The sequence below is a fragment of the Dromaius novaehollandiae genome, chromosome 5, assembly GCF_036370855.1.
Source record: "Dromaius novaehollandiae isolate bDroNov1 chromosome 5, bDroNov1.hap1, whole genome shotgun sequence".
Classification (NCBI taxonomy): domain Eukaryota; kingdom Metazoa; phylum Chordata; class Aves; order Casuariiformes; family Dromaiidae; genus Dromaius; species Dromaius novaehollandiae.
Window position 1 is genome coordinate 59,990,432 of NC_088102.1, and position 27,641 is coordinate 60,018,072.

Sequence of the window (27,641 nt, forward strand, 5' to 3'; positions counted from 1 at the left end):
TCTTCTTCTTCCTTTTTTCTTCATTTATAGACTTTCCGAAAGAAGTTTTCTGAAAAACTGTTTGATAGCTACAGTATGGTTCACTTAAGCTTTTTGTACACAAAGTAACCAATAACTACTACCTTACTCCATTGGTAAAGCAGCAACAAATTCACTAAAATATCCTTTTTCTTCATTTTCCAGTCCAAGTCTCAACTATGCAGTGGAGATTTCTCCACCTGCCCATACCCATAAAATTCGGCATTGCTTGCAAATTTTGCTGGGGAGGCAGGGGGTCAGGGATGAGGTGCTTTAGCAGAACACTACAGAGATGTCTGTCTGCCTAGCATCGATGTGTGCTACAGCTGGCTCCAGCTGTTGCTGTCTCTCTCTTTAGCTAAATTTTAGCTCTCAAACACATGTAAAACATTAAATTAAAACTTGTCAGGCCCCTCCAAACACCCCACATCCAGCTGCATAACAGAGAATGGAAAAAAAATAGGAGGAGATTAGAGAGAGAAGGGGACAGGAAACTCAATGGGACCACATGAAGGGGAAAGTCAGCCATGCCTAAAGTTCACTCTTCCTCCCTGGAGCTGTTTCTCTCTCTGTCACAGATTTGTTGTGAATGGAGTATCTGATACAAAACAGCCCAGGCCAAGACAAGTAGAGAAGATGGGGAACAACTGTTATATTCTAGTCAAAGTATTCACCAGTGTCAAATGATTCTGAAGCAGATTGAAGAGGCTAATTTTCTAAAAGGGTTGACAACCTACTTCCTGCAACAAATTTCCACTAAGATAACTCCTGCTGTGCTACTGATGCCCTCTCTATGTAGATATTGCTGTGTTCATTGTTAATACAGTAAAACAGGAAGGGTGAAGTCCTGACCTTGATGAGAATTTTGTAATCAAAATTAGTGGTTCAGATTTCATCCTAAACATTCAGAAATATCATTCATATGTATGCTGCACATCTTATACAAAAGAGGAGTCTCTGGACCTTTCCTTCAGCCCACCTACTACATTTATGCAGGTATTTGCTCCTTTCAGCAAACCAATTTAGTAACAGAAAACATCTGGTATGCACACAGACTTAAGAATAGAAATACTGTATTTTGATAGTCCCTGAAAAGGCAGTGGTTTATTCAAATTGGAGGTTGAGCAGCGCTAGAGAAAGTAGACTGTGCTGCACCCGTTCTCCCATTCCTTCTACCTCCCTCTACTGTAGGGCAGCTCCTACCATAAATACCAGCTTTCAGTCTCCCGTTAGCATCAGATATTTAAGAATTCCAGATAGTACCTATAAGCTCTTGGCTGTTGACAAACGAGAACAGCATAGAAAACACTCAACTTACAGTCAACGTTCCACTTGATGCTTCTTGGCGGGAGTTTAAGAGTTTCATTGATCTTTTCAAGAACTGTCTGTAGCTTCTGTTTCTGAGCAATTTCAGACTGAGTAACTTCAGCAACATTCAGCTTCTCACTTTCAAGTTTCTCTGAGTGATAATAGAAGAAAAAAAGCAGCCAGTCGACTCCATGAGAAACACAAAGCGATTCCATGCACCCAGACACATATTCAGGGGATATTAAACATTCTAGTTTTAAAATTATCTGGTCTCTCAGACTTTCCTTCCAGAGCCACTTTCCCCTGCACTTCTGAACTCATAAGGGTACAGGCCACATTTTCCCTTTATTTCCCCATTGCCAGGGGAAAGGCAAAGTATTAATGAAAGCCACACCACTGGCTAGTAAAAATCTACTGCAACTCCCTTTAGGGTACATCAGACTAGAAGGTAAAGCCCATTACTTCTATTACTACTGGATAAAGTGTATGCTCCATGTTAGAGGCCTGTACAGCAGACTCTCAAACCTGAAAGAGACTTTGAGATTGCTTTCACCAGTTCCAGTCTCACTGCTTCTCCCTCAGTCTCCAGAGATTTACAGATTTTACTTGTCCCACTTGAGACAAAAGTGAAGTGATACCACATTTATATAGGTGAAAGATGCACCCAATAAATGCAAATATTTTTGGAGGTTTGAAAGCAACTAAAACCTTGCACAATTTTTTTCTGTGAAACAATAGCCCTTGTCTGCACTCAAAATTTGCAATAGATGTTAAAACATTTTATGAACTGGTTTATTAATAATGGATACAGATTGCTGGGCTTATATAAATATGGCTTAGCTTGTTTTAACCAGATTTAGGCAAAATCAGTAAAAGTCTGTTGTGAACTGTGTCTACACAGTAGATTGTAATGGTTTAGACATATCAATCAAAAGGAAATTACTTCGTTAAACTACTGACAATGTGAGCATGAACGAGTTTCAATTAACTGAAGACAGATTAAGATGTGCAAAATGAAAATGGGCAACCCATTTGAACATGAAAAAACAGTAAAAGTAACTGATGTTTGTCCTAACTCAAGAGTACCAGCACTCTGCTCCATGGATTTAACAGAGATGTGAGTCAAAAGATAAACACACTCCATTATTATTACCAAGAAAGCCAATGGTTCCTAACTTTTTTGTATAACTGTCAGGAACCTCACAACCATTAATAGTAAGTGAAGAAAATTGAGCAATAAAGCCTACCTGATAACCACACAGAAATAAAATACTTTGTCTCCTACAGATTTACTTCTACAAAACTTTGTAAGAGTTGATCTTGTTCTCAAAGTCAATTGAATATCTTCCCAAACATAGTGAGGCTGAGCTACTAGCATATGAATGCTGCCTAAGAGGCTGCTGTCCCTGAGGGTTTCTTGTACCTGCACAGAGATCAGTCTGTGCATGGTCTCACAACAAAACGGAAGTCTTTAGTTAGCACAGACCTGATCCACAAGGAATGAAGGGTAATGGAAAAGATTCCACTGAAATCTGTTATATTGGATCAGTATACTCAAGAGTCAAGCTGCATGTGATGTGCATTTTTTTGGTTTTGTGTGAAGTCACTGGAGGTCTGCCCATGAGAATCAAATTGCCCAGTCTGGGCCATATCCATTCTATCACAATATATTCAATAGCTTAGCCATTCACAGAGGGAAACAGTCTATATAGCTTTTATTGGAAGTGCTCACATGATGTTTCAAGATTAGTTTAAGACACTGAAAAGAAATTTACTGGAGACTTTATGAGCTGTAATAGCTAAGAAAGTGGCTTCCAAGCCAACAGTTAAAAATCACATGCCAGCTCTGCATTAACAGTCTCTTTTCTCTATCTGTTTCTCAGCTGAAGCTCAGTTTGCAGTCCACTGGGCATCATTACCTCAGTAATGTTAAGGGCCAGACATCAAATCAGAAAAATTCCAACTTTCCAGAGGAACTTCAAGATGTGAATAAACTGTAGTATGGAACCAGCACAGATTAAAAACATCCACCATTGTACTTAAAATACCCTTACTTTCAAACTTACTTTCCACTTGTAACATGGTTACGTTTGTACAGCACATATGCAGATAATAAATTTAATTGGAGCGGATACTGCTGCCAAGACAAAAACCGTCCCTCTCTAGCACCCCAGGTAGGCTTTATGCTGTTCTCATCAACTACAGAGCACCGCACATTGCACCGTAGCTACGAGGACTGTGCTTCCTCTATGCTGCAGCATACAGCCTATTGCTCAAGAGTCTCATAACACAACACTATTTTTGCATCACTTCGGAGTCTTGGTATCATCTTACATTTATGCCACTAAGCAGGAACGAGCGATCCACTTACTGACAAAGTGCCCCAACAGCATGCGTATATATTTTTTCTTACCAAATAATTTCTGCAATACTTGTCCATCATACAGGTCTTCAGCCAAGTCTTTCACAATAATCCTCTCTCCTACCAACACATCATTAATCCAGTCAATTAATACCTATATGGGAAACACAAATTTGGCAGGATTATACACTATTCATTTGCAATTTAAAACACATGCCATTTTGTACAACAATGAAAATACTCAGCAATAAGAGTATCAAAACTGCAATGGTTCAAAACACAATCAGTCTGAAATGCCATCAGACGAAATTAGGAAGGGCTTAGGCTTACAAGGAGATAAGAAATATGTGCCAATTATACCAAGTTTCCTCTGTCTGATGCACTCAGACACCATTTTGACTCTTCTAAGGGAGCTGAGTGAATGTAACACAAAGTCTAAACTAATACAGTATTGATGCAGTGCTTCCTTAAGTGAAATTTGTCCTTCTGTTTCAGTAGTATATTAACATTTTATTGGGAGGCAAAATGTGTTGAAGTCATTTCTAATGAAGCTTCTTGCAAAAGACCCAAAACCAAGAATCAGAAAGAGTAAGAGGGAAGTCGGTGTGAATTTCGACTCAGTATGAATTTGGACTCAGTATTTTAATCCAAATCATTAGTCTCTATAGGCTTTATCTAAAGATACTGCAAAAAACGATGTGCTCATTTCACTGGGATGTGTGCACCATGTGGTTCCATTTAATTAACATCTAAGTGCTTTGAAGTGTTCAAATGAAAGAGGCAGGAATGGCATTAAAAATAGTTTCACTTTCTTGAAAGTGTTTACATGCTTTTCATTACCTTCATTAGTTCTTGTAATTTTGGGTCATTTCTGGAATTTGGATCAACCATTGTTCGGACTTCATTTTCCTCTGGAAGGTTTAAAAGATGGATATTAGAAACTATTACAGGCATAACACTTTATTTTATATCAAGCTTTTACGTTGAGATGTAAAATTGTTATGAATTACCTAGCATAGTGTCCTCAGGGTCTAGTTCAAATGGAATTGGACTGAGAGGTAAGTTAATGGCATTTATTCCTTCTTCCTGTAATTCAGATACTAGGAAATAAAAAAGAGCTTGGTCAAATTTCAATTCAATTTTACTTAGTATTTCACTCTTGCTAAAAATAGCATTAATTGTATTAATTTCTTTATAGGAACATGACTATTAGATAAGCCACTGAGTATAATTACAGCAATAAAATATAGCTAACAAAAATGGGAGGCCCAGTCAAACAAATCTTGACTTGTATAAGTAGCTTTTGCATGGGTAATGGTACCGAAATCAATACAATTTCCTCTAAGCCTTTTCAGGATAAGGTCCATTATTCCTCAAATTTTAAAATGCTCACTCACGTTTTAGTGCTCGTGACATTTAAAAAAATGAATCATTTTAGCTGAAGGAAACAATTACTCCTCTCAGCTACGCCACCCATGCTCTGAAACTGTTTCAAGTTTGGCTGCTTAAGCAGACGTGGATCTAGCTGTACATCTGCATAGGAGCTGCCAGACTGACAATTCAGGATTGAAGGTGCAGCCGCAGCACACTGTGCTCCAGCATGCTGCTCCCTTCGTTATTCAGGTCAGAGACCAGCTGGAGAAGACTGTGGGTTGCTTCCGGTGGGTGTCCTTGAGTTTTCTTTGGCAGAAGCCATGGCAGCAGGACACAGGGGGAAGATAATGAAGCCTCAAAAGTAATGCCTCCGTGTGGAGTCCAGATACCAGCCGGGAAAGAATCTGACATGGGAGTGGGGAAGTAATCCAAAATCCCACCATTTGGATGTGCCCACAGTTGTCAGGAAATATGGCTGAGTAAGAACTCACCCACAAAGTCCCCTAACGCTACAAAAAGCAACATCCTTGTGATGCATGCTCTGGGGGCAGTAGGAACAGAGAGATCCAGAGAAGAAGCATAAAATTAATCCTGCCACTAGTTCTGTACTGTACAGGTTCTCTGCCTGCTACAGTTCAGAGCAACTTCATTCATGCCTCCAGGTGACCCCAACTTTAACAGGTTGCAAAGACAAAACAATGCCTGCACTGCCCAAACAGATCTCTATAAGAGAAGAGAATAAACACAAACAAGCCAATGTGCTAACCCTATAGTTATGGATACTACTCAGCACTGCAAAGGGGGGGTACCTGCTTCAGTGATCAACCAGATTTGTAGCTGCTTTGTAACCAAGCAGTCAATATAAATTGATTTACAGAACCAGGGAAGAGGCTCACTGTCTTTTGAATGACAAACAATGTTGTTTTGACCACTCATTTTCCAGTGCACAGACTTTCAAAAGAACTGATCATTAGCACACCTGTTATTTAAACTTAAATAACTTAATGAACCGAAATATTGGTTTACAGGTACATGCAGATTCACCATCTAACATTTCAGGTTCACTACCTGAAACTGACCTACCTTCCTCAGGTTATTTTGAAAATGACTCCAAAAAAATTGTGTGTGGAGAAAACAGAAAAATAGGAAGTGACAGCAGACAGCCTGCGTTTTGTTCCCAGCCCTATGACTGCCTTGTAATTTAGCTTTTAGAAAACTGTTTTACCTCTCTGTCTTAAGTTCTTGTGTGCAATAAAAATAGCTCAGTTTCACATGGACACTGTGACAATTAGTTAGTTGGTGTGATAACAGTACTTAAAACTTTGCAGATAGTTTCTATGCTTTGTGAAATGCTCTGCCAGATGAAATGCCTATGCACATTTTAAAAGTCTGTGTAGCAATACTCATGAATCTATGTAAGATTAATAGCAATAATGGCTGTTAGAATGCTTATTGCTTTTAATAGTGCAAAAACAACTTTGAAAAGTCCACTACCTTCCGTATTAACTTCACTCCATACACTCATCATACTTACGTAAAATACAAATACTGAGCAGCTCTAAAGAGCAATAAAATAATGCTGACAATAATAGTTCCCTGGATTGTTGTATATCCTCTAAAACTGAAGGCTGAAAGCAATGGACCAAATTAATCCCTCATGTAACTCCATCAAGTTCTAAGGAGTTATAGCAAGAATGAATTTGGTCTAGCATGCACAATCTCAGGAACTGTTTACACTTAATGGCAATTTTTTGAACTGCTAGCACTCCCTGGAGAAAATCATTGTTGGTTTCATCATCTTCTTTGAATTTTTTTTTGTTTTTGTTTTGGTTCAAAGCTGTTACGGACATAAAAAAAAAATCACTGGATAGAAAACTTCCTTGTGGTGGTCTTTCTGTTCTGAAACGTGTAGTTCATGAAGAACTTTTGCACAAAGGTTCCTAGGCAAAAACTTTTTTAACATCAGTCTCAGGAGGGAGCATAGTAAATAAAATCTGTTCAAGCTGCATGGCTCCACTGAGGTCTCCTATCCGAAAGGGCTGGATGCTCTGCTTGGGCAGGACACACTGGAGGAAGCAGTCAGCTCATTTTCCTAGTGAAGGACAGTGGTGGAAAGCTTTTGGTTCCTCTCTCCAGGAGGAGACTCACTAGCAGATCTTGCTGAGACTTCTCCAAGGAGACTGAGTGGACTTTATAAGGCATTCTTTACAAGGCAGTTGCCCACTGAAATCCTCCATTTTTGTCCTCTAATGTGCATGATGCACGACTATTCCACCCCACTTTTAATAACAGGACTGTCACTATATTATCATAGTTCCTGGAAAAAGAGAAAACAAAGAATATGCGATCGAAAAAAGCACATACATCTCCCTAATCTCTGAATTTTAATCACATGATCAAGTAAAAGATTCATATATTTTTGTGTGAAAGGGGAACATTAAATACAAATAAAATTGTATTAAAATACATGAACTCAATATAAACAATCTGTTCTGGAATGCACTGCAAGTGCCATGTATAGTGTACAGTACAGGCTAAGCCCTGCTTTGAGGTAGGCAAGCAGTGGTCTTGTTGCCCCCGAGCAGCCAGCCCTAACAGAATATGTTTCTCACACCTGCCCTAGCCACATGCAGAGCCTACCCAATCCACAGCACACGTCCAGATGATCAAAGATCCCAGTTGGATCCCACTTGCCAGACAGAAGACAGCGATACTCCCTGCTCTCCTTCCTTGACACTGCATTCTGCAGCACACAGTACGTACTCCAGGTTGATGTTAGTCCTGCCATAGACTCCTTCTGCCCTCCTGTCCCCAGCATGATGGAGAAACCCTGGGCCTCATAGCATCTTTTTCATTTCTTTCCCAATATGGAAGAGGAAAGATTTTGCCACAGATTAATAACGATATTAAAAGCACTGGGTAAGAATATATGCATTATATCAAGTTGTACACAACGAGAAAGAAAATGTGTTACGTAATATAGCCAGAGCTTTCTAAGAACTTCCATCAAAAAATTTCCATGACAAACCACTACACTTAGGTGTTTATAGAGGAACCACAAAAATGTGACTGAGGTTATGAGTTTGCATACCACAGTTTCAGCAGCGGAATCCATTTTTCAGCTGCTTTTCATTTGTTTTAATTAATTTTCATGAAAATCACATCAGCAATTCTTGTACTTTAATAAAAACAAAGCACACAGGTTTTGGGAGAATTTTTGCAGCAGCTGAAATTAAAACATCATCATCTCATTTATTGAAATACTTTGAAGAATGACTTACAACATCAGCAAGGTCTCTTCCCTCTGTCTTACAGTATAAAAACCCAGGAAGGGAAGAGGGAACGTGGCTACAGCAGCTAATGTACAGGAGTAAGACTTGCCCCCTGAAGCCTGGGGCAGGTCAGCTGAAGGAGCATGTCCCCAGGGCTGCCTGCTCCATGCCAAGGGCTCCCTGGCCACGGGATGACCCCAGGGGCAGAGGAGAGCGCTTTCCTCCTCTCACCTCTGCTGCTGCTGCAGCCAAGATGCAGCCAGTATGTGGACTACCATGGGGCTAATTCTCCTTCATGCTTAATCTGGCGTAATTAGGGGCTTTATACTTTTGGACCTGAGAGAAAAATCCAGCCATACAGGTTTTTACAATCACTGGGCTGAGTGGAATTGAGGGTTGAATATACTTTTAAGGCAAGATCCTTAAAAGCAATGGAGTTGCACACAGCACAGACAAGTCTCTGTGCATTGGCAATGTGGAAGTCCCAATTTTAACTCTGGCTAAGGAATGGATACTTTTCTCCTCAGACTTCTGAGTAATTTCCACTTGCCAAATTTCTTATGATGTAATCAAGTGCAACTCCACTGATATCGGCTGTCAACAGACTTCCTCATATCATGCCAGCACCAAATTTGGCCCCAGAGCTGGGGAGTCCACAAGCTTTTATCAATAGTGACCACAGCAGCTGTTTTAAGCTGGACAGAGTTCTTACTCTTTCAGATGATGTAGGATTACAAGGTCATAAACCTACACTATCAAATCCATGCGAGTGCTATGAGCCAAACTTTGCCCTTTGATGCAAGCATCCAACTGCCATCAAAACTGTTGGAAGCTGAACACATCTGAAAGGGGAGTACTGCCCATACGGTTTAAATTGGCTTAATTCCTCTAGTACATGCAGCCTGTTGCTCCACACTGTATTTATTAGACAGTTTCATTTGGGTTTTTTACTTGTTTATTTTGTGTGCTGAAGGCTTTTTCCTGCCCCATTTAGTATTCAGGGCTTAATAACATTCTGATTTGAATAAAAACACATCTTATAATTTAACTGAGCTCAGAAATGCCACATCATCCAATGCACTCTCTGTGGCTTAGATGTATTTTAGCATATCTGCCCAAAGAATCTTAAAACAATTATGGCAAGATGTAGTGTTAAATGGTCTCTTTCTCTGAGTACGAAGCCATGTCCTTCCACATCACTGATTCTGTACCTACAAAATTAAAATCACTCAAGTGCTACAACATTAACAGATTAATTCTGTAAATTTGTGATCATCTATAGGGGTGAACATTACTGTTGGAAGAGCACAGTGATATAATATTTTTAACCTCAGTCTTTCAAAAAAGATATAAACACACACATATATATACACTTAAATATATACATACATACTTTTGCATTTCTTTATATATGCCTTAAAAAAAAAAAAACAAAAGACTTTTTTCCATTCAAGGTCTTCTCCACCATTTTTTAAGGCTACAAACACTTTGTTTTCCTTTGTGGAAACTGACAGTTGGTAATATTCACATGACTCCAGGAATTTAAGCTTTATATAAAAAATCAAAAGGAAAACTACCTGTTATTGCAAACTACTACAGCAGACAGTAGTTTTATGTACAGTGTCTCTGTCTAAAGCTACTTTTTCCTGGAACAAGCACAACTTGGAAAGCTAGCTGCAGACAACATATTGCCAGAGTTACACTGGATATTTGTATATACACCCACATTCAAACATTCATGCATATGCTACATACATTTATGAAGCCAGAAATTACAGCCTGTTTAGAAAAACGTTGATTTCCAATAGGAAATGTCTTTGCTGCTCTTGTACAGACAGCAAGATCCACTCAATTACAGCAGAGCCAAATTTAGATTGTTTTTGGTTTCATATTCTCCTTACTGGGAACAAGTTTCTGATAAACGCTTGTGACCTTGATGGCTTGCTTTTGTAACCACTTATGCACAAGAGTAGTTTTACACAGCTTTACTTCTTTCATTGACTTGAGAGTCTGCAATGCAGAGTATAAATGACTACCTGTGTAGATTTCAGTGGATTTATCCTGATTTATACCAGCTCACTCGCTTAGTGTGATTCCAGTTCTCCCTCACACACTCCACTTTTACACCCTGATATCATTCCAGTGGAGTAATTCTGAATTTGTACTGGCAAATGTGAGAAGAGATCCAAATTACCTAACATGGTCAGAGAGAAGAGAGAGTGCGCAAAAACATTTTCAAAAATTCCAAGTTTAAGCTTTCACAAAATGATATTGTTTACTCAAGCAAACTTTGCAATCGCTTTCTGGACCATATCCAAAATGTTATTTTCTAATGCTAATGTGTGTGCATCTTGTAAGTCCACAAAGGGAAAAGAAAATATTAATCTAAAATGGTACTGCCTAATTTTCTTGAATACATAATTCATCCAGCGTGCATTTTGGCAGCTCAGCTTTAACTCTGAAACAAAAGAAATCTGCACAAAAGACAATAAATCTGCATTACACATGGTACTAAAATGATCCAGTGGATTTATAGATGTTTACAAGTTTGCAGAGTGTGACACAGCGTCCACCAGAAATTCGATATTCACAGCACAAAACATCATAAACATATGTCTGCAACTACAAAAGAGCCTTTTTATGTGGGGATCATTGTTAAAATTGTCTTCAGAACATAAACCTTAAGTTGTAAATGCTCCTCCCCATTTATTCTCCAAGACATAACAAATGAGGAAAGAAAAGCAGAGATATGTTTGTAATTGAAAATGTTTCTCAGGAAATGATCTGTACAGGAACATCATTCTCATTCCATTAACTGCTGACTCCAAGCCAGCCATTTGTAAAAGTAAATAAATATGCAAACTGGCTGACAACAATGTGCCTCCCTTTAATGTTACTGCATTAGTACCCAGTCTCCAAAAAAGAATCTATTTTCTTTTCTCATTTCTCCATTAAACCAAACATGGCACATATGCAAAATGAATGACAGAAATACTGTACACAAAAAAAGAATGGGAGAAATGCTATAATTTAATTTTCATATATGCAATACCAATTAAATGCTCATTGCCTTGAACTTTCTTGAAAGTCTAAAGCTGCTCAGAAGTACCTCAGTGCTTAGTTTGTTGTAGCTAGTGCTCTCTTTCTTCTTTCCAATAAAATGGAAAAAAACCTCTCCATAGATTGACAAATCCCTGGTCTGAGTAGGTAAAAAGAAACAACAACAAAAAAACAGGAGCAAAAACAATCCTTTTAAAGCATACACGTGATTTTCTTAGCCACATTGTAAGTGGCCTCATTAAACCTTACATGCTTTCACATTTCATTTGGGATGAAGTCCCTTTCTCAGAATTTTCCTGTAGTTTCTAAGAGGTAACAAGAAGTGTCAAGCTAAAGTAGATGCCGGTCATTCCATTCATTCCTTCAACACATTCTCTCAACACATCTTTTAAAATACATAAGCAGTATCTGCAGATGTTTTGTAAAGCCTGTCGCCCTATAGAAGTACTTTAAATATCATTGAAAAAAAAAAAAAAAACCACAAGGCTGCATAAGGAACAAAGGCAGACAGGAGTTCAAACTACACTGAAGAACTAACTATGCATATGTGAAATGTTATGACCATTCCAGGTCCTTATCAGAACTTGCTATGGTGAGTTTGACGGCAGCTTGAAACTCCTGAAACAGTCTCAAATGCCATGGCAGGGTCCTTGTGCAGAAGATACCTGCAAGTTGTTAACCGGTCTGCACACGGTATCCTTACATGCAAATTATTTTATTGAGGCAAATCCTTTGACAGCTAAGAGTTCCAATTTATTGAGGTGCCACACATCTCAGAACTACACGGGATGCTCAGGGTTATGTGGAGACAGGGGGAGCATTTGTATCCTCCACACCAAAAGTGGGAAGCCTGTATTTCTTGAGTTACAAGGAATTCACAGCTAGCAACACATGGAAGAGAGTCAGACCAGTTGGCACAGTCCCGACCCTAACCAAGGGGAGGCAATGGTCCATCTTACATGTTCACCAACTGGCTACAATAGTTTATTTCCAAATACTGTGGAGTGGAGAAGCTAATTTTACAGGACTGACTTTTGCCTCATGTTCTCTGATTCACCAACCAGCTAACAGTAGTTCTTCCAACATCAACATGGGGCGCTCATGCAGAAAAGACAAAACCAATGATCTGTTCCAAGAAGTCTTTCCCAGCTCGACAAGTTCTAGCTTTTCCTAAGGGAAAACCCCAAAATAGTTCTTAGGAATGTAAGGGCACACTAGTAGCAAGTTCAGGATTTCCTGATTTTTTTTTTTCATTTCTTCTTGTGTATATAAACGTTTTTGAAGGAGAAAAAATTAAGCGACAGATCCATTACATCTCAAAAATCTAAACGACTTCTTGGAGGAGTTAGAAAAATGATTACATTCACTGGGAAGCTAATATTTCTTTTCAAAGACAGACCATTGGTTTACATATCACATGCAGCCACAGTTCTCAAGCTGCAACTTTTAGAGCTGCTTCTCTTTTATAAAAGCATCTGGTGGTCTTCAAGGAATGACTTTGCAACAAAGGATTAAAACCTTTGTAGTAAGTGGCTACGTATTTTTACAACCCAGAGAGGGGGAAAGAAAAAAGAAAAAGAAAAGAAAAGAAAAAACTTTATTTTCTTCTGAGGAATCTTCATGCTTCAAGTTCCTTCTTTGGTATCAAAGTCATCCAAGATAAAGTTTGAGGGTGACACCAAAGCTGGACAAGTAGCAAAGATAAGAGTGACGTGAAGAGACGAAAATAATAATAATAAAAATAATAATAATAATAATGGCTACAAAAATGCAGATTTATGACTTATGTGCATAACAGAACGTGATTGGTGGAAACCCTCCCGCTCTTACCCAGCTGTCCAGACTGAAGGGTCATTTCAGGGACAAAGAGTAGTATATTATGGCTGTGGCAATCCCCGATTTCATGACAGCCCTTTGAGGGCTTTGGTCAGCTGGCATAAAGCACAGTGTGGTATGATCAATAATATGGATGTGGTATCCTCCTAAAATGCATTCACACAAAAGTGTAAGAAGATGATGCAAGACAGTGCTTTGGTAGCATAGGCTGGAAATACTGTTTGGTTTAGGAAAGCAGTTAGTTCTCAATTTGCACAGCATCATCCCCATCCTACAAAGAGTAGAAAGTGATGCAATTCTACATTATGGGATACATTTATACATTCTCTCTGTGGAGACACGAATCGCACTTGTAAAAGGGAAGCTAGGTACTTAAAAATACGGCCCCAATAGGAAGTCTGAAGTAGAATGGACAGTAGTGCCCATACCTCTTCATTCCCAAACTCATGTCACAGCGATGAGGTCACCCTTCCTTTCATATAACCAGCAGTAATGATTTTTATCCAGCCCTGTGTGCTGTCCTTCAAGGGCACTGCCTGGTACCCTACTGCGCACTTCTCATCTTGCTCATTTCCTTATAAAACTCAAATAGCTGCTCCAACTTCCAAATGCCCCGTCTCAGAAAAATTACCTGACTGAATTGTTCATCTGATTATGGTGTTCACGTCTTTCTTAATTAGGAAACAAATGGTAAGCACTATAAGCACCAGCATTGTTAAGGCTAAACCTGCAGCTCTGAACTGCACATGCATTGCAATCTTCTTTCCAAGAATCACAAACAAGCAGCAAGTTCAGAGCAGCATTTGCTACCATCTGTCAAACACTGTCAGACAAGGGAAACACCTCTGTGTATTATTGCTGTTAAATGCATTCCATGGGTTCTTATCATTACCAGATTATCAATTTCAGCATCCAAAACACTGATACCAAGAGTAGCTGTGGCATAGGTTTTCCTGTTTTGGAAGTGAACACACCAAAAATTACTATTCAATCATCCAAGTAAGCAACCTTCAACAGACTTTTTTTTTTTTTTTTTTTTTTTTTTTTAAAACACAGCATTAACACACTTTCAGAGTTTCCCAGAAACAATCTGCAACCTGCAGTTCTTGATGGCATAACTGATTTTAATATACCAATTACGGAATGTTTAATAAAATGGAATAATGTAACACTAAACATGAATATTAAACTTGCTTACTGCATGATACACAGCTGATTTGAGAATGCCTATCTGAAGCATGCTTTTGACAACAAATGACAATTTTCCCTAGGCAGAAATTCAAATGGTAAAAATCACTGTTTTCACATTGGATCTAGCATTACTTAGGGACTGAATCTGTACCAAACTGATGTTAAGAGAATCACATATTCATTTGAAATGCCCCCGGGATGAAACTCTTAATTAAATCTCACTGATACTGCAGAAATATTTTCATGGAACAGCATCTGTAATGAACAAACTACAGTATTATCTTCCTCTGTTATCCAAGAAGAGCAAAGTCTGAGAAACAGCAAGAAGAAAATAAACTCCCATTCTTCAAAATATTAGAAAACAAAAAAAACCTTTGACAAAAAAATTACGGGCAGAAAATAATATTCATAAGAGTATTACTCACAGAAATCAAGGAGAAAAATAACTGAATAACTGAGAAGGGTCTAGTCTCCTACCTTTAGGGCAAAATGCTCCACAGCCCATTGTACGGTCGCCAGGCCACCTTCATAGCGTACCTCAGGGAGAACTGTCGTCTTTAAGGTGTTCCAAGCCCCTTGTTCTGCAGGCCCCTTTGCTGCTGCTCTTCTCAGAAGCTGTATTAGCTTTAGAGACTGTTTTCAGACAGAATGGTCCAAGCACATAACAACTCTCAGCTCAGAGCATCGCTTCAGAACAAGTGACTGACTGCCTATATAATTTAATATGATGCCACATGAGACTCATAGACCATCTGCAAAAGAAACTAAATCTGCTTTTTGCAGCTTGGTAAGTCGCATTCTGAAAGCTGGGATGCAGTTTTGACTGTGTGCTTTTGTTATCTGTCATGTAACTGAATGAAAGGCTCAAATGGCACGTGTAAAGCACATGTTTTTACCAATCTGATAGTCCATTTCTGCTGTAGATAACTTCTATTTTTCTCCCTCACAGCTGACATAAAGTCACTATTCCCTTTAAAGTATAGAGAAGGTCTGGGCACAGACATGGCAGTATTGGAAGTGAAGGTTTACTTATTTATTTATTTTTGGAAAAACAAAGGCTGGTTGAAGACCAACGTCAATGTGAGCCACAAAATCTTTGAAGCCTGTTGCCAGAATTAAGATGCATGTGTAATGTGATCAAATTCAGGTCCTGATCACTGTACTTCTTTCTCTATAAATACTTCCCCCACTAAAACAATTAGCAAAACTCACATGGAAAAAGGATTAAACTCCAAAACAGACAAAAACATATACAAAACTAAGAAGCAGGGGAAAAGGACAGGCATGAGCCATCGAAAGAGTAATAAACCACTGGTAAGAGATGAACTAGTCTTATGGGCTGTAGGCCCTTCCAAAGAGGGATAGTAATGAAAAGATAACCTAGAGCAATTACTTACTCAGGATAAAAATCAAACTGCTATGAAGTTTCCTACAAACTAAAACTTTTCAAAAGCTGTAAAATGTTTAAGAGTCTGTTTCAACTTGGAGCAGAATGAGAGAAATGACACATCCCTGGCTCACTCTTAAGTGAAGGAAAACGGTTACATTTCTTGTTTCCAGTTGAGCTTCATTTAAAGTATCAGTGCCAAAAGGCAAGTATGGAGAATTGAGATGTATTTCTTATTTAGGGTTATTCAGCTGTGCTACATGGCAATCCTCCTCCAGGTTTTGTTTCAGATGTGAACCCTTGCGAAAAAGTCCCTGTGTTTTCATCACTGTTCTGAAACCACATTCTCCGCCAGTCCTGGAGCCTCTCATACACATCAGTCTGCAGTTACTGGGTCACTCCTAGAAGAAGTTTTCCTCCTGCCAAAAGCGCTATTCTATGTTGTATTTGCACGCAGTAATGGGGCTCCCCAGTCTCACTCCTGGAGTCCCATTGCTTTCTGGCACTGGGAAACTGGAATGCTGAACTGCTGAATAACAGCATTCAATTACAGGACAAAACTGAGCTGAAAGTTCTTTACCAAGCCTTCCTTCTCTTAATTTCTGAATAGAACAGTAAGTGTCTCGGATATCTCCAAAGCACAATTGCCCTAATGAAATAAGTACAGCTAAAGGAATACCAGTTTCCACTTGGAACATTAAGGAGGATGTTGAAGGTGTTTGTATCTGTCCTATGAATATTCACAATCTGAAGCCACAGCAACCTGCATCATCTATTAAATCTAAGTGATTCCTTTCATACCACTTTTTCACGTGCACAAAACTAGCTATTCTTCAAAAATAGTGAAAGTTGGTCTTTTTTTATGATGAATTTTTATACCTACAGTAATGCCCAAAAAATAATGTCCATGTAAACTGTTTTAATGGGTGTAGTTACAGTACAGTAAGAAAGTTCTAAGCTGACCTAAAGCAGAGCTTCTTTCTCAAAGGGCATAATACGGCAAGAAGTTGACAGTACACGTCTGAAGAGCATAGTTTGGGGACAGCAACGCCGAGCAGAGGAATTTCTAAACATACTCTGTGCAATCCATTTTCATTTCTCACAAGCATGAATTCAAGTGGGACTTAATTTCCAATTCCTGTAATCTAACAACAGCAACAAAATTGTCATTCAAAAAGCCCAAGTGCCTCCCCCTTCCCTCAGTAGAAATCACTGCAGGGAAAAACGGCACACTGGTAAGACGCTTTGGGCCTAGCATTTCCCGAACTGTTCCTAAAGGTTCCAACCCTGCAATTTTCAGCTTTGTAAAAACAGAAATATGGCCAGAGAGGAGTGAAGTCTTTTTCAAGCGGTTTTGGCCATCAATACAGGAAACAATTCAAAGGCAACATGACACTGATATCTTAATTTGTGAAAATGGATAAATACCGTATCTGCCACATAGCACATTAACCCATGTAACAAATAAATACAGAAATAGCACTGCAATGCTTGCTTAAAAGGTTTTGGTTCACAGAGGAGGAAATTTAATTAAAGCATGTAATGTCAATTACTGTCATTTGTAATTGTATTTTGCTTCCCTAGAAATAATACAGATGCAGGATTCTAAAGTTACCTGCATGCTTGATGCAAATGAGATAAAATTATCTGGGTTCTGAGAAAATCCAGATAGTAGTAGGGAAAAAAAAACATATTTTTACCTAACATCATTCATGGATCTTCTTTGAAGTGTAGTTTACATGAGGCCTGACACGCCTCCAGTTTAAACATATAAGCCAACAACCCAGATCTGGAACATGGCTTTTATGTTTAAAAAATTGTGTTAAGTCATCAGAAAGGGAACAAAGCCTAATTCTCAGCTTCTGTAAATGGGGGCAGCCTTACTGAAGCCAACAGAAAAGCATTGATTGATATCGGAAGAGAATGTGGCTTACTGCTTATACTGATTGATTTTAATAAGAAAATTACAGGGCCAGGTCCTTCATACTTCTGTCTCCTTCACTCTGTTCTGTGGAAAACGAACAGAGACCTGTGGGCTATGCAGAAGACAAGTACCTTACCACCACAGCAGTAAACATTGTCAAATCTCTTCTCATTCCTTTTCCTCCTTCGCCACATACAATGCACTGCAGTATCGGCATCCTCTGCCATTTCTATGCTTACTGCTTTTCAGTGGTAAAGCTCAGTGCTGCACAGAAGCACCCTACCCATATCATATCCTATTGAAGTCAGGAAACAATACCAGAAAGCATGAATGAACCATTCTGTCAGTGAAACAGAAGTCAGATTTATCTCTACCCTGCAAACTGTCCTCTGAGCAACCACTAGTATTAGCAGTAGAAAATCTGTTGGAAAGACACCCCAAGCTATTTTCCTTTAAGTACCACCACTTCTAAATATGGCAAGCATGCTGCCTTTGAAAATCATGCTTTCCTCAATAGTGTAATACTACAGTAAAATGATAATTAGAATTATAGCAAAGAGCTAACAAAAGAGAGAGGAAACCAATCAGATGCTTTCTTATTTCTCGAAGTAATACACCTAAATTGTGTCTATCAGGTTCCCCCAGGCAATTCAGTGAGTATGCAAACACAAAATGATGCAGATTCATTACAAAAAGTCTAAATCTAATCTACTTGAATTTAAAATGCCAGGAATCACATAAACAGAAGATGAGAAGACAGAACTCATGTTATACATAAACAGAAACAAGAGTCACTCAAACTGGGAGTCATATAAAATATGCTAGGTTACCAAGAAATCACAGGTCAGATCTATGGCAGTGCCAAACTCCATCGCTGTATAATTGCAGTAAGGGAAAAGGTGTCTTCAGACTATCTTCCTGCCTTCCCCTATCCTCACAAGGTTGACAGAAGTCTGACATCTTTCTGAAAAAGTGGCTTCAGGGGTCTGAGTGACACTATTTTTTCACTGGAGGACTGGAAGTCCATTACACCTTCTCAAGTCCACCTCTTGAATTCTTTGAAAAGTTCTTTGCTTTTCACAGTCCACCTACATGAAAACACATATCATATGTAACTTTTTGCATCCCAGGTCGAGATTTCACCATGCTGAGGAAACCCTCAGCTGTTCCAACAGATCTGGTTTAAAGCCTCTCTACATCATTTTCACAACCAGCACAAAGGCCTATGAAGCACAGCCAGGAAGCTGACTTAGAACAAACAATGCACTAGCTACTCACAATTCAATATTTAAATGTGCAGATTTGTGAATTTCAAAAGCACTTGCTTTTGGCTAAACTTTGCTTTCCTGCAAATCATTTAAAAAACATAGATTTTAATCTTCATGCTTACACCAAGGTTTATATAAACTTATCCCACCAACTCCCCCGTCTCCCCCAACGTTTACCAGGAATCTTAACAAAGGCTAAATACCGAAGAGAATCATTCCAAAACAGACTGTGTAATGCAAAGGGAGGGGGGTAAATATCAGGCTTATAATTTTAGATGTGCAAATTATTGAACTGTGTCCCTCCCAAAAAGCACAGGTAAATGTTAGCAAACGTAATTCAAAAGGGGCAAATCCAGCTAAACCTAACTGGCAATCACAAAAAATTACTGTTGACAAAAATAAAATACAATTGACACGACACAGTTCACCTATATTATAGCTAACAAATTGCTCAAAATATACTGACAAGATTCCTGAGGGCTTACAGCTCCCTCAAGATGTTACTATTATTTGTAGTGCACCTTGCAAGGTCTAGGTGCTATTAAATACAGGCAAGCCTCCATCTGTTTTCCTAAACATGCAGGAGAAAGAGTATAACGTTGTAAGTGTAAATATATGTGATTCTTGATGCCTTATATCAGAAACAAAAACTTTAATACAAACATATTCACACAAAAATTAGATTACTTGGAATGCTCAATAACACAACCTCTCTCTCCTAATGAATAACTTCCATTCCCTGCCATTAAATCAGGCCATACTCAGATCTAAAACCTTCACCCAGAACCAAACCCATTAAATGCTGATTTGATACATGTTTAACTGAATGCTGTAATTATTCTCCTTCTCATTTTCTAAGTAAGTTACAGTGGTTCTGAATCTAAACTACTGAAAATAGAGAAATGACATTAAAAGTCACCAGAGTTACAGCATGCAGATCAGATCTAAATTGTAACTCTCTCGTGGCACAAAATTATTACTCAGTAGGAGTAAAGGAAGAAAAACTGGTTACTGAATAGTTTGCTCAGTGTTATGCCCTTGTTTCCCAAGTGAAAAACTACTGTGTACTGATTTACAGCGAGGTCCAAAATCAGCTCAATGTTTGTGCCAGAGTAAGGGGAAAAAGAAAAAAAAAAAAAAAAAAAAACCACCCTATGGATTCCCACACAGACCTGCACATTAACAAGCCCCTCTTTCTTGTTACTCTGTCACTGCCTTCCATTTAGTCTTCGTGTTACTTGAGCTGGATTTCCTTCGGGTTTGGGTCCTATTCACAAAATTGCATTAATATACCAGTTCCAACTTGTGCTTTCTTTTTCCAGAATATTGCCAAGCTGGCAATATGGTTCCTGAGAGACTACTTTCCCTGACTTGCAGTAAGCTATTTACTGACACACCACTGTTCCCATGTAGTTTTGCACTTAAGCAGTGAACTGGATAGCAGTTCCATATGTTGGAGTTGTTACACTCTGGAAAATTGCATTACTTTAGGTAAATAAAAAGCTAACAGCAGCAGGAAAAAAAATCATAAAAATGCAGCCGAATTTGTTTCATCCTGCCTCCATCAGCAAATTTGGTCTATGACCTCTGCAGATGAGTCATGAAAGTGCTTTAAAACTTGCACTGATTTATATTTTCAGGATAGGAAGTTCAAGGCTTACATTTCTATTCCCAAACCATATATTATTTTTCTCCATACACAATTTCTTGATAATTATCTATGAACTAAAATACACAGGCATCTTTTTTTCTGCTTTGTGGTGCATATTAACCAAAACCATTCATCTCAAAAACCAGTCTCTGCGCTCTTGGCAGATTTTAGCAGATGTGTAGGTTATTCCTGGAAGCATTATTAGGTAGATGCTCTCATCACAGTTTTAGTCATGGAAACAGGCTTCTACCAAGACAGGCCTTTTTTGTGAAAAAGGAAATTCCCAGCCTATCTATCAGAAACAAGAGGTGCTAAGGTACACCACTTTATAAATAAAAATACCTAATTTTTATGTAGTGCTAGTCATCAGTAGACCTCAGCATGTTCTACAATGCAACGATCGCTTGTTAGATCTTAGGGCTTCAGCCTCACTGAGAACGTGCTCTCTGCACCCACAACACCTTTGCAGTAGGGCTTCACTCTTTGAATCCCACATTTATAAGCAGATGAAGAAGACTAACAAGTCAAAATACCACAAAGCCACCACCAAAACAAAGACCATCTCCTCCATCACATGCACACAGACTATTTCTGATTCCACTTTCAATAACCTAACTTTCAATTAGTTTTTCAGGTAAAACAGTCAATGCATACACCACTGCTTTGCTGCTGTCCTTAACAGAACCAGTGACTAACTCCCACTGAGGCAAATTCAAATCAAGCAGGACTATTTGTGGACTTCTGCAGGCCTTTACAGAATTGCATGAAAGCTGCAGGGGGCTGGACTGCCTCTTTCCAAGAGCCCACAGCACATCTATGGTGTGGGCACACTGTGGAACGGAGAGAGAACAAAGTAATTCTGCAGCCCACAGTGTAAACCCAGTACTTACCCTACATATTCGCAATCTGAATTTTAATCCAGAAACATTAGTGCCACTGTTCAAAGCCCATGGTCCATTCAAGGAGCAATCCGACAGTCAGTAACTGCGTGACCTAACCTTACCGTGCGGTCTTATAAGGCTCCTACTTCAATTCACAGCCTGTTTTGAAGAAAGCTAGCTCAAGAGGCTACGTTTCAGTTTTTCTAAACATTATTAGCTGGGGTCTTGGTTCTGCAAACCTGGGCTCTCTATATTTCATTTGACCTGAACTACAACACTTGAAGAGATTAAGTAGAAGGTCTCATCCCTCAGGGTTCCCCCCCCACACACACACATTTAACATGGTTCAGACTCTAAAGTCTAGTTTATTTAAACTACTAAAATCTAGCATAAGGCTCTAAAAGGAGTCACCACCGCCTTTAAAGAAATCATTGGTTTCCTCTGTGATGTAGGCCTATGAGAACACACCGTACAAGGGATAAAGATTAAGCAATTGCCACTGCAATGCTTCCACCATGTTGATTTTTACCTCTTCTTTTAGATTATTGTCTAGGGACCAAGTCAAGAATTACCATTTTGGTTGGCTGCAACTGATTAACCACTCTTTGCACTCTTCCTCTAAAACTTAATAAATAACTCTTTCAATGGGTAAAGGTGTAAAAATCTACCGTAATAGCTAAATTCTGTAGGGGCTGTATGTCTTCAGCACATAGTCTGATTTTCCTGTTGCAAAATATCCTACAAAGTGTCTAGCATGTGAGAATCTTAACCATATAGGGTGGAACTGTTGTTCTTCCCATCTTCTCTCTTCAATTGGCTCTACTCAGATAATGAGAACTTTTCCTGTCTTATTTCTTTGGAAAATTAACAGTGATCAATATTTCTGCTTTACCTAATGTGCCATCTGTGGAGTCTTGTAGATCATGTGTTGGCAACTTAATCTAGATGGAAATCTGCATCATCCCTGGAAAACCTTGCTTTAAACCTCTCTTCTGAAACATTCAGACTTTAATTGATCTTAATATTTATTTCCAGTTTGAATGAGTTAAAATGCAGATGAGAGTCCCCTGCTGAATGAATGACCATCCCAAGCATTAAACCTCACAGCTGTGCCAGATCTGGACTCAGTTTTACAATTCTGCTGCAAAATGTTACATTTGTAAACTAAGTAATCCTATTTTTTTCCCTGATTTGTCTCCAAATATAAATGGGGATCTGAAAGCTCATGTTTTTCTTCAAATATGTCCATTTTCATTGATACTACAAAGCATGTCAGGCAAACTGTCCTTTGTTACACTTGCACAGCCCAACTGCAATTCAGTTAACAAGTCTGTTGAAGTAGCCAGGATGTGCCCAATAGCTGTAGTTGCTCTGTAGCGTGAACAGGAAGAAGAAAGTAAAACTTGACATTTGTCACTGAGGCAAGCATCTACTGGCCCCGGGTACAAATAAAGATCCACAAATCTCTGCTGTTAAGGAGCTACAGTGGTACCTTAAGCCTCATGATACCACTTTGATATAGATAAAGGTCATCAGTACTGTTTTCTAGATAAGAAAACAGCCAAAAAAAGAGAAATTGCCTGCAGCCTCATAACAGAGCCCATGCAAGCTGGTCACCTCCTGAACCCTCTGGCCACCACCTTGCCCATTTGTCCCCCCAGTCCTTGTTGCTGTCTCCTTCCCACTTTCCCACTCTCGTGCTGGTGCTGCCACTACTTCCTCCCCACCTGCGCTTTCACAGCTTCCCCCTTCTCCAGCCTACCACTCAGCCAAAGCTGCTATGCCCAACAGACCTCGATTTCCAGATCCTGCAGAGAGCAGACTCAGAAATTACATATTGAAAAACAGTGCTCCATGCTGCCAATTCAGTCTATCATATGAGCAACTGGAGTTTGAATGCAGGTATTAAAATGATTTAAAAAAAGCACTTTTAACCCTCTCTTGCCCCACTTAGTGGCACCTTGAATTGACTGCTTGAACCTTCCATCTTAGCAGCCTGTTTCCTCTTCAAAAGGAGAAAGTGTTAACTGCTGACTTTACACTAGTAACTCCATAGATTGTGCTGACATTACTGCCCAATCTCCAACCTCCTGTGACTCCTGTAAGACACAGACACTTCCTCCTGACAACTTTTTTTTAAAGTCTTTAGAAAACACCAGAGAGAGAATCTGCGCTTTTAGAAACCAATGCTGTCAGAATTAAGTTCAAAAGCACGGCACGGGCAAAAACAAATACTTCCTGGATCAATCGAGGCTTCAATCAAGGCTAAGCGTAATAAAAGGAGTATGTTGCCATTAACAGCCACAGGAATCTACCATTTTGTTTTCAGCCACATGTTAGAGTATGAGCTAACTAATCCATTTTGATGAACAAACAGGAGATTTTCAGGCTCTGGGCCCTCACATGGTAAACCTGTTGGTTTATAATTATGGCTCCCTTTGTTTTGCCAGGGCAGGGGAAGAGGACAGGCAAGGGAGTCTGCACTCGACCACAGTAGCACCTGCATGCAAATGCAGTGATATCAGCTTAGGGGCTCTGAGGGGAACCACTTGCCGTAAGTAAATGCAGTTTGACAGCAGCTCCTAATAAGAGGAAGGAAATGAGAGAGAGAAAGAAAAGTGATAGGAAACAAAAGGACTTTATAAAACAGGGCTTTATTGCTTTCATTTGTAGCATTCTCTCTTTGTTCTGTTTAAGCGCTGAGCCTTCCAATTCCAGATACCGCACAAAAGAGATACCTGTCTAAAAAAGTTTATTTCAATCTGGAACTGTCTCGCAAGATGCTTCACAGACTCAGCAGTCAATTATTACAAGTAACAATAGACTACCTCTAATTAATTTGGCGCAGCCATTGCTTCTGATACCAATCAAATCAATATTAATGGGGATTTTGTGCTCTCTTGTTACAGCACAAAATGGGTACCAATCTTCTCATGAAGATTTTTGGACCATAAACTGTTTGAAGTCAGTGTAGTTGGCTTCTTCTCTCCCTCCCCCTACCCCCCAGCTTTTTTTAAAACAGGATGGAAAAAAATATATAATGATGTGCTATTTAGTACCTGGATAAAAATCTACATTCAAACTGCCTACACTGAAAGACTGAAACCAGTTCAATATGAAGAAATCTCAGTTTAAGAAAATAAAGATTTTAGTAGCTCACAGTGCTCAAATTAAACACTTAAATAGGTAACACTAGATATTTCTCATGCTGCCTCACATTTCTCTATTTATTTTTATCTGCAGAATCAGGCGCGTTAGAGAGGGAGGCCTGGTAAGAATTGCCTCAGCCATCATTCTTGGTTACTTACATCTGTGGTCAATTTTCCACACTTTCTTCCATAAAAGGTAAACGAGGCACTGTACTTGCAACAGGATAATCTAAACAATATGAACAATGTTACTGTTAAAGACCATCTGGCTCATCAAGCACAGCTCCAGACTTTTAACTCCTTGAATAAAGTGTGGAACCCTGCAGTATTTTTTTTTTTTAATCCAAAACTCATTTTTAAAATGATTAAAGTAGAACTCCTGGAGACACAACGGATCCAGAGTGCAACAAAATTCATTTTCTGTTTTTATTCTCTTGTATCTGACATATCTGCAATCCAGGCTAGAAATTAACATTTACATGTCACGTTTTTCTACAAAAAAGTCCTCCAAAATATTCCGTGAGAAGCCTCTGTGTCTAGGTGGTCTGTGTGGGGTTGGCGTTTCAGTGGGTAGAGAAGAGGTTTGAGTATTTCATAATTCACTTCAACTTAACGGCCTGATCCTGCCACTTCTTAAAAGATAATAAAAGTCAAAGCAGGGTCACCAGAAATCAGAAGGAAAAAAAGGGGGGAGGGGGAATACAACCAAAGAAGGCTGTTGTTAAGAACATGTACCATTTCTTATCTGGTACATAAATTAACAAGTGGCCGGTTCCCTGAGAGAAAAGCTTTAAAGCAATGCAGGAACAAAATAACCTGAAAGTAGGCAAGAGCCAGGAGGCAGAAAAGAGAGCAATCAAGCGAGTCGAAAGGCAGCGTATGGTCTAGAGCACCAGCAACCAGCAGCCTGAAAGTCTTGGGGCTAGCTGTATTCCATGCACCAGGAAGTCATACCGGCTCCATGCCTTAGCTTCCCCACCTACTCAAGGGGATATGCAGCCTACGGAGGGCACTGTCAAGACTCATTTAAATTCTGCGATGCGTTCTCAGATACCAAGCAACACCACGCCCAGTGCCTCAAAACAAAACAACTCCATAGACACGTAGGGGTTAAACATTCTTATACATTTGAAAGTCTACAAACTTCAAAATGCCCTGTTTTTAGGCAAACAGCTGGAACTGAATCTTGTGATCAGTCCTTGCTCAGATGTCTCTCAGTTTTAACTCTGCAATTACTGCGCATGGAGTAGGTTAAACACTGCTGTCAGTCACAGTTCTGCAGCCCTGTATTGCTGCACTGTAACATACGGCAGGGTACTGGTCCTGAAGAGTTTTTTCTCCGAAAATATTTTAATGACATTATAAAAAAGACTGGTCTGTTGAAATATTTTACTGCTTTTTTATTTCATTTCTAAAAATATTTTTGGAAGGCAAAGGAAAGAAAAAGAACTAGTGCATAGTTGGAGTTTTTCTTGCAGGGTAAACAACACAAAAATTAATTTTCATATTCATTGGTTCCTGCCTTTAAATTCAGTATCACTGCTTTAAACCCTATCTGGTTTCTAGGTAGAATGCATGCATGACTGACCCTTTCCCTGCAGTAAGTTCTTCTAGCCACTCCCAGAAACATGTGTCCACAACCTTTTTTTAAAGTCTACTCTAATGTGGATCTAATTTTCATAGAAGCTATTATATAATAAGCCCACTGCAATATGTACTGACATACATATGCTAAATTCTAAGCTTTCAAAATCTTGTTAAGATGCAAGCAGGCGTTGTGGGGTTTTTCCGATTTTAAAGAAATCCCATTTGTTATATGCTCATGACTCACAAACTAGAATGAAAAGCAGTGTTACAGTAAGCAAGATAGGTCAGGCAGTTTTATGATTAATGGGGTCAAAAAGTTAGGATTCATATTTAAAACCCTAGTTGCTCATATTGAAACAATTAGCTGTATCTAGTAAGTATCAATTTTACATCTCTTTATGCAGCCAATATATAAAAATTAGGCGAGAAGCAATATCATATACAAAAATATTCATTTTGGTTCACTACAGAAAAAAAAAAATCTTCTATTTGTCAAAGATTTACTGGGCACAACTTTTCCAAAAACAGCCTAACTTTGAAGCATGAGATGTGTAAAATGTGAAAATTAAATATGCCCTAATGGCTCTTTTTCTGCAAAAGCATCCTATTTTTTGTTGTACCTACTCTAAGCCTCTCTCTTAATACTAAACCTAATATTAGTATTTGGGAAAGGAAAACAACTCATTCTATCAACAAGGATCCTCTTGCCGAAAACTCCCCTATGTCAGTGATAACACCAGTTACAAAAGTGTCTACTAATTATGTTTTAACTCACAGAAAAATCATTCTTGTTTTGAATTTATTTTTCCGCTAATTTGACTCAGTAGAACTCATAATAGTAAGCATCAAATGCACTGTAAGCAACTACTGGATTTTAATTAAGAGCATTCCAAGGGAACAGTACAAACGTGTTGAGTAATAAGTGTATGCTCTTGAACACTGTTCCATAAAGCGTTAAATTATGCACTTCAATGCTTTAGTTTCAAGTCCTAGCAGACACTGGCCCCAATTGTTGGGACTACAACTTCCAATTAAGTCTAGAACTAAATCACTGGATTTCAAACCATTTCTTTAAGCCACACCTGCCCCGTAAGCCATTCACCATGTTCACACTTAATAACCCTTACCACTTCTCATCTAGAAAGCTCAAGTGGTCTTTCAAATTGAATCCTCATTACTGGTCCATTTCACATATATGGAAATTGAGCCACACAGCAGTTAAGTATCCAAATTTAATGCCGGGACCTGTGCCATATTCTGACCAGCAGTTTAATCTGACATAAATTGGTGCTGCTTTTGAAAGGGGTGATCACACCTTTTCCCAAACTTGCTGCTCATTCTTATTCCCGCAAGATCTTTGTCTCCTGTGCTAG

General features: G+C 39.0%; 1 protein-coding gene across 1 annotated transcript in view; it reads right to left on the reverse strand.

Annotated features, from left to right (window-relative positions):
- PARVA (parvin alpha) overlaps positions 1-27,641 on the reverse strand; it is a 69,477-nt gene that overhangs the window by 20,660 nt on the left and 21,176 nt on the right. Inside the window, exons 3-6 of the mRNA XM_064512982.1 lie at positions 4,699-4,788; positions 4,529-4,599; positions 3,740-3,842; positions 1,337-1,477 (exon numbers count right to left, since the gene is read on the reverse strand). Coding sequence (XP_064369052.1) covers positions 1,337-1,477; positions 3,740-3,842; positions 4,529-4,599; positions 4,699-4,788 — 405 coding nt within the window. The remainder of the gene's footprint in view (positions 1-1,336; positions 1,478-3,739; positions 3,843-4,528; positions 4,600-4,698; positions 4,789-27,641) is intronic.